The sequence below is a fragment of the Sinocyclocheilus rhinocerous genome, unplaced genomic scaffold (assembly GCF_001515625.1).
Source record: "Sinocyclocheilus rhinocerous isolate Xijiao unplaced genomic scaffold, SAMN03320098_v1.1 scaffold623, whole genome shotgun sequence".
NCBI classification, from domain to species: Eukaryota; Metazoa; Chordata; class Actinopteri; order Cypriniformes; family Cyprinidae; genus Sinocyclocheilus; species Sinocyclocheilus rhinocerous.
This window is the reverse complement of record NW_015644631.1, coordinates 294227-306139: the sequence shown is the minus strand read 5'-3', so window position 1 is coordinate 306139 and position 11913 is coordinate 294227. Positions and strand designations below refer to the sequence as shown.

General features: G+C 34.5%; 1 protein-coding gene across 1 annotated transcript in view; it reads right to left on the bottom strand.

Annotated features, from left to right (window-relative positions):
• The window catches only part of mctp1b (multiple C2 domains, transmembrane 1b), a 37318-nt gene that overhangs the window by 3089 nt on the left and 22316 nt on the right, over positions 1–11913 (bottom strand). Inside the window, exons 10-16 of the mRNA XM_016576364.1 lie at positions 10519–10621; positions 8693–8799; positions 8296–8396; positions 8064–8138; positions 4385–4504; positions 2500–2619; positions 861–917 (exon numbers count right to left, since the gene is read on the bottom strand). Coding sequence (XP_016431850.1) covers positions 861–917; positions 2500–2619; positions 4385–4504; positions 8064–8138; positions 8296–8396; positions 8693–8799; positions 10519–10621 — 683 coding nt within the window. The remainder of the gene's footprint in view (positions 1–860; positions 918–2499; positions 2620–4384; positions 4505–8063; positions 8139–8295; positions 8397–8692; positions 8800–10518; positions 10622–11913) is intronic.

Here is an 11913-nt window from a genome sequence, read left to right as displayed (position 1 = left end):
TGATGAGCAAGAAAAACTTCTTTAAAAAAAAAAAAAAAAAAAAAGAATTTTAATTACACCATTTTATGGGGTATTTAATGTTTGATCTAATAGATTGTCATTAATCATTTTTCAATAAATTATTAGTGATTCAAACCATGCTATCTTGTGTTTTTCCTTGTTTGATCGTGGCCAGTCTGACAGCATTTATTCTGCACCCCAGTCCTCACCTGTGTCTGGTCAGATGGAAAATCAGTGGGACTGGCTGCAAGTTGTGTTATTCTTTCTCTGACAACTTACAGAGTCGGGGTTCAACAAATCAATTGTCCCCATAAATTAGCAGGAACAATTTCTGAAAGCTCGGAGAGTGATACCAACCCTTGCCGTATTTTCATGACCAGCCGGTGGTAAGCTAAGTGCAAACATATGTCCAGGCTTAGCCCGGGCCTATGAGGGGTCCTTATGAATGGAAAACAGGTGTCTGGGTCATTTGTGCCAAAATACCCAAATTAGCTCCCAAGGTCAAAGGTCAGGCCGCTAATGGCTGCCTTGTGGCGCACAAAGGGTTATGGGAATGCGAAGAACGGCTGGAGTTAAACATCTGGGATATGTTGCATATATTTGGCAATGCAAGCCTCAGGTGCAATTAAACTAAAGCACTGACACATATATTAAACTGTGTGTCCGTATGCCAATCTTTCAGCTGTCCCCGAGAGCTTCAGCTAACACACAAGACCACAAACGATAGTGCTATTCTACATAGAAATGAGATGGAGGGTAGATTTCCTTCGGCAATGCTTGTCACCAAGTGATAAGAGGAGTCTAAATGAGTTGACAAGGAAATCATGAGGCTGCCTTTCCACATAGAAATGCATGGTTACCTTGTCATCTTTGTCATATTCTTCATCCACATCCTCAAGAAGGTCCTCCATCGCTTGCTATCAAGCAACAAGAAAAATCACAAATGCGATCTTTTTAATATCTCAGTTGTTTCTGCTAGAATGAGAGCAGCAATGAGATCAAATGGAAAGCATATAGACACTTTGCTCTCCTGCTCTTCCTAAGAAATATACCCTAGAAATCTTCTCATTCTTAAACTTCGCTCAGATTTGCCAGGATACCAAAGTCTGCAAAAGTCGATATGAACTTGAATCATAATAAGTATGAGATCTTCATGTCAGCTTAAACATTTCTCATTAAATTCTTCCAAAATTAAATTATCTGAGCTATTCTATCCGCATTAAATTTGTAGTAGGAATCTTTTGACAAATGCATTTTCATGACCTTTCCAAGGCACTCCTGATTACTTGATAATAAAAAATAAAACAATAATAATTGCAATTAAAATAATTTTTATCTGAATTAAAAAACTTTCCGTTTTAATATTTTATTAATTTTCCTGACTTTTCCAGGCCTGTAAATCACAATTGTATAACCATGAGAACCCTGTTTTATATACTCAATGTCAAGAACCATATCACTTGTATTTTTCTAATCAGTTTTTAAAGAAACATCTGAGATAAAGTTGATATCTAAATAAATCATAACTGAGAATTCCAGTAAGTCTCTTGAGCAATGAAAGATCAACCTCAGGGCAATAACATTTTCCTCTGGGGAGTTTAGAATGTCATTTAAACACCCAAGTTACATCACATACAGACTGATGACAATCTAATGGCAACTGTTCCGCCATTTATTAGCCATTAGGCCACATATGAAAACACATATGCATACGGCTCACATTTGAGACAGACTGTATAGTGTCCATCTCCTTCTGAATGTGAAAATGATTCTCTCTGTGTCTGTCATGTGTCCGTCAACTGAAATCGAGCTTACAAAAAAAGCAATAAAAAAACATTTAAATTCATGCTGGTCAATATGATAATTTCATATTTTAATTTGCAAAGTAGCAGAAAATTATTATTTTATTGTTTTGAGATTTATCTGATGCATATCGCTACTGACTCTTTGGCCGGATACTCCTGAATAAAAATTTAATTTCAATTTTGATGGCTTAATTGGGAAGCGAACACCCTCTCCAGAAATGCCGCTCACTGAAAGTCATCAGCACTCATTCCACGCCATTTTAACAATTAAAATGGAATCAATTTTCAGGGAGTTTTGCGCACACACTTAGTGTGATTGGCAACATTTCACGATGGCATGAAATTAGTTTGACACAATTTAATTGGAAAATGTGATAAGTAAATACACCAGGTAAGTGGAAAGGCACGTTTAAGACCTCCTATATCTGCGCTACTTTTAATTACCTGAAGTAATTGGAATAAAAACATTAAATTCCAGCTGTGCACAATAAACATGCACAATATAACGTAACTGTTTATTAACCAGGAATTGTTGATGGTTAGTTCAAATAAACAAAGATAGTTTAGGTAGGGCGAGACATTGCGATTTCCTGTGACGGCCTACAACAACCATGTGCTTAAAATGAGCTGGAGATAAATGTCACAAATGTAGCCCTCATTAGACTCGAGAGTCAACATCCATAAACACACTCACCACGCTTCCCTCGTGCGACTCCTTCCCCGAGGCCAGCAGGAAGTAATTCCAGGTCAGCAGCAGCAGCAAGGACAATGGAACCATGTAGATCTCGAAATTCCAAACCACCACCACAAAGATCTGAGCAATCACAACAAAAATAATATTCTTTATTAAAAGTATAATTTTATCGATTAATAGATGTCTTGCAAGTCCATTTTCATTATAATAATTCCTTCATAATAAGTTACTATAATAACTGCTAATGGTTATAAATAAATATAGTTAACATTGAATATTTGATAAATAATAACATTTAAAGTGCCCCTATTATGGGTAAAGAAAGGTTCATATTTTGGTTTTGGGAGTCCCCAACAACAGGTTGACATGCATGCAATGTCAAAAAACACTTTCATTGTCTTATAATATGCATTTATTTTTACCTTACATGCTCAACGACTCCCAAATGATTCGCTCAACGATTAATTTTTCCAAACCCCTCCTTTGCGTGTGACCTTATCTGCGGTGATTGGTCCGATTGGTCTCATTTTCATTTCATCTCGCCTGTAATGCCTGATAAAGCAGCGTTTGTGAGCGCAGTGCTGCTTTGTTGTACAGCGTTACCGGGGAAACCGCTATTTTACCAAGCCGCACCTAGTGGCATAGAATGAATTAGCATTTTCATTCAGGCTGCATGAAAGGTCATTTTCAAAAATCCATAATAGGGGCACTTTCATATTAATCATCACAATAAAATATTCTAATATAATTCTATAGTAGTATACTAATAGTTCATTATAATTACTGTGTAGGTTTATGATTTCCAAGTATGTGACATCTATCTATATACATTATGACTTCAAAAATCTGTGGAATTTTTTGAAATAAATGAATACTTTTATTCAGTAAGGATGCATTAAATTGATCAAAAGCAACAGTAAAGACCTTTTTAATTTTACAAAAAAAAAGGACTTTCTATTCATCAAAGGAGTAAATTACTTTTTGCCATCACAGGAAATAAATGACATTTTAAAATATATTAAAATATATATCATTTATAAAAAAGTTATTTTAAATTGTAATATTGTTTCACAAAATTGCGCTTTTTATGCTTTTTAAAAAAATCTAATAAATACAGCCTTAGTAAGCATAAGAGACTTTTTCAAAAGCTTAGTGTGTATATACTTTAGTATATATACATTAGTGTACATTACACTATATATTTGTGTGTGTGTATGTGTTATACATGTATGTATGTATGTATGTATTAATGATGTTCACAAAGGCTTTGAATGTGGTTCATCCTATCAGATAATAGAGCTGGAACGGATTTATAGTCTTTGTTACTGTATTGTAAATGAGTTTTACTTTAAGTTTCATGTCATAGCCGTAAACCACAGCTGAACTTCACTGTTTAAAGAGGGAGGTCAAATCTCGGTCAGTTAATTTTCATGAACAGATATGGATGAAAATAGCAAAGCGAATCTATTGTGAGGGAGACTCAGAGTCTACAGCGCCTCCTTCAGGTACAGGAGGGAAGTGAGTGGATGGAGTGTGAGAAAGCGAGAGGAAACCGTGCGAAGGGCTGTTGAGGTGTTCAGAGCGTGGGGTGAGGTCGGGCGCGAGGCCACAGAGGGACAGCGTCTAAGAGATCACATCTACTCGTTTTAGCTCAAGGGTTCTTCAGCGCTAAACTACGAGCACACTTGACACATCACAGCCCTTCAACACACAAGAGTCACCAAACACACTCAAATCATAATATATACAGTCTGTGCATCCATATATCTATTATCTAGACCTATCTATTAATCTATAATACGAGAGTTTGAGTTTCTTTGAGCTGTGTGTATCATATCAATATGGTGTTTGTTTCTGTATGTATATACGAGAGTTTGCCACCTACCAAGAAAGCACATAAACTCCTGCGGGGGGACTCCCATTGAAAACAGCTGTTGATGTAGGAGCCCACGTTAATGAGGAAGAGGACACAGCGCTTCACTCGGTTAAAATTCTGCTGCAGCATCTGAGAATGAGAGAAATTCAACCGAAACAAGAGCTGTTAGCCATAAACAAATCATTATTTGAGAATACTGCTGAATACCAAGAAATTGGAAATATTATATCCAATATGTTACTGAAATATATTGATATATTTGATGTTTATATCACATAAATATATTTTGATGACATATATTCAAACCAAAATAATATTCAAATGTAAAAACAATTGAATTATTTTATAATCACAAAATATATTTTATAAGTAAAGTTAATATAAATGATAAATATTTTATATAATTTACTTGTATAAGAATTATATTATGTATTACTATATATTCTCACAATTATATATATTGTGCAATGATATATTATATGAGATATATTTTAACCAAAATATTAAAACAATGCACTACCGTTCAAACGTTTGGGGTCAGTAAGATTTTCTCTGTTTTTGAAAGACGTTTTTTTATGTTCACCAAGGTTTCATTTATTTATTTGACAGTGAAAATTCAGCAAAACTGTAATATAGAGAAATATTATTACAATTCACAATAACTGTTTTATATTTGAATATATTCTAAAAGGTAATTGAATTTTGCTGAATTTTCAGCATCATTACTCCAGTCTTCAGTGTCATGTGATCTTTCAGAAATCATTCTAATATGCTGATTTGCTGCTCAAGAAACAATAATAATGAATTATTATTAATAATTTGATGAATAGAAAGTTCAAAAGAACAGCATTTATTTGAAATAGAAATCTTTTATAACACTAAATGTCTCTGTCACTTTTGATCAATTTAACATTATAAATGTGTAACATTATAAACGTTATAATGTAAAACAGAATCTTTACTGTCACTTTTAATCAATTTAAGTTATTAATTTTAAAAGTTTTTTTTGCTTATAAAACATAAATATTATTCTCTTCCATCAAAGGCACCAAAAGGTGCACTAATCTCATGGCATATCAAAAAACGAGGCAAATGTAATCATCTCCATAAGTGACTGTGTGACTGACAGCTGGGGTTAGATATACGGGCCAAATCCGCGGTTGAACTCTTCACTGAGACGGGCATAAAGAACTGAAGAATCGGTCTGTTCTGCTCAATGTGCAGCTTTGTGACAGCGTCTGATTCAGCCCAGCCCCTCCAATACAGCGCTTTTGTCACGCAGGCACATTGAGAGAGAGGACAATGAGCAGGCATAGCTGTAGAGCCGCAGCCGGGCCCTCTGGGGTGGCCCCTCTCCTCTCATGAGGGCCGGCTTGACATTTCTATTCAACACCTAGAGCGGCAGGGCAAGGGGGAAAACGCAGCGATTCAGCGCTTGCGCCCCCTGTCCCAAACACGTCGGCCTATTGTGTGGCGGGCATGGGACCGGCGGCCCTCATTGGGGTGGTTTTGATTTGATTGCAGCCGTTGGATTAAAGGAACAGTTCACCTAAAAATGAATATTATGTTATTATTTACTCGCCCCTAATGTGATTTCACACCCGTGTGCTGCTATTTTATGTATGGAACACAGATGTATCATAAAAGCCCCATAAAAGTGGTCCGTGTGTGATTTATATTCAAAGTCTTCTGAAACAGGGTTATTATAGTTAACTAAAACTAAAACCATAAAAAAAAACATTTTCATTACTTGAAATTAACAATAGGCAGCGGCTATTTGCACTAAGTGAAAATAGCAAATTTTCTTAGCGATATATGCTATTTAAACTAAGTTCAAATAGCGATAGATTCTATTTACACTATGTAAAAATAGGAGTATTTGCAATAATAGTAGTTAGATGCTGTTTATACTACTTGGTGCAAATAGTGGCAGATATCTGGACCTCACTACTGTAGTACATTATAAAACAGTATGCAATAATAACGTATTGAGTGTAAATTATAATTTTTATTAAAATTATTAAATGCATGCCACTTTGGGACAATAAAGCCCTCCCTACACCTAACCCTAACCTTAACCGATAAACACCCGTGAGGCACGTTATTTTTCATTTTTCGATTATTTCCTTCATTTTTCGATTATTTCCTTCATTTTTATTGAAAATAAATTCCTTTCTGATGTGATATGTGATGTGAAAAGGGAGAAGAATGAGTTCGGCAAAAGGCGATTCAAACTCGGGTCGATCGCGCCAAAAAATAACTACTAACATTATGCGCTTTACTACCTACGCCACTGGAGCTGTTGTATAGCAGGCGTATTTTGAAATCTTGTGTAGCCCAACCACACGTTGGTGGGCGGAATTAGTGTAAATAGCCTCTGCCAACAAGGCGGGCTTTGCATTTAGTGTAAATAGACACTCCTTTAACCCCGTTAACTAAAATTGAAAATGAATAATTGAAGTTATTTGCCAAAGAAACAAAAAAATGAACAAAAACTATATAGACATAATAAAAAACCAATAAAAATGACAAAAACACACAACAAAATTTTTAAAACTAATGAAAATTAAAATTGAAAATATAAAAATAAAACATTTTTGATACAGATAAAATCAATGATAAATGAAGATTAATCTTCGATCATCTTCAAATCAATCTTCAAATCAAAAATGAAATAAAAATAAATTTTTTTTAAACGTTTTTCATTTTAAATAGTTGCCAAGGAAACATTTCTCATTGTCATTCAGTTTAACTTGATGTACCAAAATAACTAAAACTGAAATAAAAACTGTATAAATAAACTATATATACATATTTAAAAAAATCTAAAACTAATAAAGATGATAAAAACATAACAAAATTATTAAAATATTAACTAAAAATGAAAATGGAAATTAATAAATGTAAAAATTGATTAATCGCGATTAATCGCAAACAAAATAAAAGTTTTTGTTTGTATAAAATATGCGTGTGTTCTGTGTATATTTATTATGTATATATAAATACACACACATACAGAATATATTTTGAAAATATTTACATGTCTATATTTATATTCATATAATTTATATTATAAATAAATATATATATTTAATTTATAAGCATAACATATTTTTCTGAACTATATACATGCATGTGTGTGCATTTATATTTACATAATAAATATACACCGTACACACACATATATTATGTAAACAAAAATGTTTATTTTGGATGCGATTAATCGCGATTAATCGTTTGACAGCACTAGTAAAAATAAAAACGAATTCAAAATATTAATGAAAACCATAATAGTATCTCAGTGACACTAAAACAACACTGTACCAAAGCCATATGAGGTTTTGTCTGAAAATTCACAGATAATCCCGACACCGGAGCTTTTGTATCCAGAATTAATGCTGTTTTTATGTCACCATTTTTAATCTAGATGCTAACGCTTAAGAAGTCTGCGAAATATATGACACAACACAAGTCATTTGAACCATTTTTGGGGTGCTTTTTTATCCTTTTTAGAATTTTATGGAAACAGCTGTGTAATGATTCTTTAAAAAGAAAAACGTTTTGTTTCACAGAGTAAAATAGCAGCATGTGGTTTGTGGAACGACATAAAGGGGAGTAAATACTGACAGAGGTGTCATTATCTGTGAACTACTCATTTTAAAGAATTGTTACATTTTTGATATTTTACCTGTTTAGAGAATTTGGACTCCTCTTCGATGTACTTCTGTTCTGGTGGAACGAACGTCCGCAAACTGGCTTTCACCTTGAAGCGAAACGAAGCACTATGATTTGTTTTAATTAGCGCTGGAGCTCTCTATGCATCAATAATTATTGCATATTCGACAGTGTGGAAAAGAAAAAAAAACACAGCGGAAACAAAAGAAACAACATCCAGCACTCCAGGCGCAGCGCACACTTACGGCGTTGAAGATGACGTCTGCTTCGAGAAAGATGACCCCCTTTGTTGGCCCTGTCAGCTCCTTGTTTCTTAAGACGTAGGCCTTCTGTTCACTGTTGCACCCTCCTCGGCTGACCCCTGATCTCCCAGCAGCAGCATCAAACAGCCAGCCGCACATTCCCTCCCCGTCCCTCCCTCCTTCCAGCACTTCCAGCTCTGACAAGTACCTGCTCATTACCAGCATCCCTCTGTCACCGAGACATTACCACGGCACCGGGAGGCCCAGCTGTGTGCGCTTTTAAAGACGCGCTAAGACATCAATCTCGTTCGGCGAGTCGATTTGTTTCAAACACATCTATAAAAGCGCCTTTAAAAACACAAGTGGATCTAAGAATTTGGAGAAGCTGAATGGGGTGAGCTTACGTTTAATAACGGGACGGCCACTTTACCCAGGAAATCAGTGCTGCGATCTCTGTCCTCGTCGTACACGCTGATCTCCAGCACTGAGTGAATGTCTTTCACGTTACTGCAGGGTGAAAAATATACAGAATCATTTCTATTCTTTTTGACTATAATATTGCATTTACAAATACTGTATGAAGTCAACATTAAATAGAATTTGCAACACTTTTGAATGCCGTAATGTGACGCATTTCTGTGGGAAATTATGTAGGGCGATACTTGACTTCAGGATTTGATTGGATGATGAATGATACCTCAAAACATGCTGCCTTTTTGAGTTCAAGGTGTGCTATAACAAATTTTGCAGAATAAGTTCTATTATTATTGATTATAAAATGGTTTAGTATATCGCATTTACAAACATACTAAAGGCACAACACATTATTGCAAACAGGAATTTGCAATGCATTGAAATGCCATAATATATGGAAGCTTATTTCTGGCAAGGAAAATGTTCTATCTCACAATTCCAACTTTTTTTCTCGCAAAAATTGCAAGTTTACATCTCGCAAAAGGCGATTCAAACTTGGGTCGATCGCGCCAAAACATAACTACTAACATTATGCGCTTTACTACCAACTTTTTTTCTCGCAGTTGCACGTTTACACCTCGCAATTCTGATTTTTATATTGGAATTCTGTGTATATATATCTCTCTCACAATTTTGACTTTTTTTCTCTGAATTCTGAGTTTGCATCTCGCAATTCTAACTTTTTTTTTCACCACAAAATAAAAAATATAAAAGTAATTGAGTTTTTTTTTTGCAAATGGAAGTTTATATCACAATTCTGACTTTTCTTCTCAAAATTGTGACATAACATCTTGCATTTCTGAGTTTATATCTGACAATTCTGACTTTTTTTCTCAGAACTGAAATTGTGAGACTCAGAACTCAGAATCCTGAGAAAAGTCAGAATTGTAAGATAAGAAGTCACGGTTACATTTTTATTTTATAATTCCGTGGCAGAAAAAAGTTTCCATAATAAAGTGACATATTTGTGAGTAAAATTCTGTGGGAAATTCATTATGAAGGTCAGCATTTAAATCATGCAGCTTCTTTTTTGGTAAAAAAAAAAGTTGTGCTATTACTTTTCTAAATGATTGGCTTTCGACCAGTTTTTAAATGGCGTACAATAAAATGGGTAAATTTAAAAAAAAAAGATGAATAATAAATGATATCAGTGCAGAGACAAGTTTTCACAACATTGCATTGATTCCTCAGTTCCAGCTCATTATATCAAAATTTGTATTTATTTATGTGTGCTTTTATATCATTTCCTATACAGTTCGACTAATATTGGAACTAGAAGAATTCATTTACGGTACTAGACAAAAGTGAAGCAAAGCGTGCAAGAGATATTGTGATATATTGCAATGTGTATCATGTCGTGAGGTAAATGGTGATAGGCTCACTAAATAACTACAACCAAGTCATATCTAGAGGCCAAAATAATAAAAAATAAAACAAGCCATATCTAGAGCGCTAGGATTGTTTGACTCAATAGGCCAGTAGGAAACCACCTAGAACCAGTCCAAAACAGCCTAGCAACTGACTAGCAACCTAAACATCCTGCAACAACAAATGACTAGCCTCCAAGAATCAAGATGATGTCTAAAGTAAATGGGATACATTTTCATTTGACGTTTTCTATAATATTATATATTACACAATCAAGCCAAATTGCAGCTGATTGAGTCCAGGTGACAGAACAACTTCATCAGCTGTGGATATTTTAATTTGTCCTCTGCTGGGAGCAGCGGTGGTTGTGCATAATGAACTCACAAGGTGAAGACTTTATTCCACTCGGGATTCAGTGTCTTGTAGACCGTGTGTGTTTGCAGACGGTCGTTACACAACTCTGCAATGCAGAACGGGTCGCTCTTTCCTGAAACACGATGTTGCATTCAAATAGCTTTTAGTTTAAAATGCCCAAGTGAGGTATGAAAATGATTGGAATGAGACGTTCACAACGTTTTATCTGAAATAGATTTTCATTCAAATAGCTTTTAGTTTAAAATGCCCAAGTGAGGTATGAAAAGGATTGGAATGAAATGACAACCGTGAAATTAAATATTGAAGTTTGTAGCTATAAGTTTCTAGTAAGTCATTTTTGCTTAATTATAAAGATACATTTAAAACGGCTTGAAATTGGTAGAGCCGCAATGCAGCTTCTTCAGTCTGGCCTATGATGTTTTACGATCACCTTCTCCCCAGGATCTTTCATGTACTCTCATACTCTGTTCAAACGTTTGGAGTTATTAAGGATGCATTAAATTGATGAAAAGTGACAGTTAAGACGTTCACAACGTTTTATCTGAAATAGATTTCCATTTCAAATAAATGCTGTTCTTTTGACCTTTCCTAGAAAAAAAGTACCATGGTTTCCACAACAATATTAAGCAGCACAACTGTTTTCAACATTGATATAATAGGAAATGTTTCTTGAGCAGCAAATCAGCATATTATAATGATTTCTGAAGAATCATGTGACACTGAAGACTGGAGTAATGATGCTGAATATTAAATATTTAGTTACAATAGTTCTATAAAGTAGCGAAAACTCAAAAAAAGCTTGAAATGATCAATAAGTCTTTTTGAAAACACAATTGTCAGATTTCAAATAATGTTTATTCCTACACTCTAAAAATGCTGGGTTGTTTCAACCCAACTTTGGGTCAAATATGGACTAACCCAACTTTTGGGTTAAAAATGTTATGTAAAAATGTAACCCAACGGTTTGGTTAGTCCATATTTGACCCAAAGTTGGGTTGAAACAACCCAGCATTTTTTAGAGTGTATATAGAGACCATGCAACTTCTTTTAAAATGTTGCCAGTGTGAAAGATTAGCATAACTGCCTTTAACTTTTATTAAAATTTTAATTCATTGCAAAAAAATAAGTTAAGGAAGTAACATGTCTATGACATCTGTGCTGAAAGAATGTAATTCTACACATCTTGCCCACTTGCATGATGTTTTATGAAATATTTGGCTAATTTTGGAAAGCTCTCAGCTAAAATAAATGTGAAGAGAAAAGCACACAGATTCGGTGTGGATGAATGTTGGATGGAAAAAGTGTAGAGGAACTAAAAATCAGATTGGAAGACAAGTCTTTTTAAACCTTTTTAAAGAAATGCACAAAAAGTGTGTGTGTGTGTATGTGTGTGTGTGTGTGTGT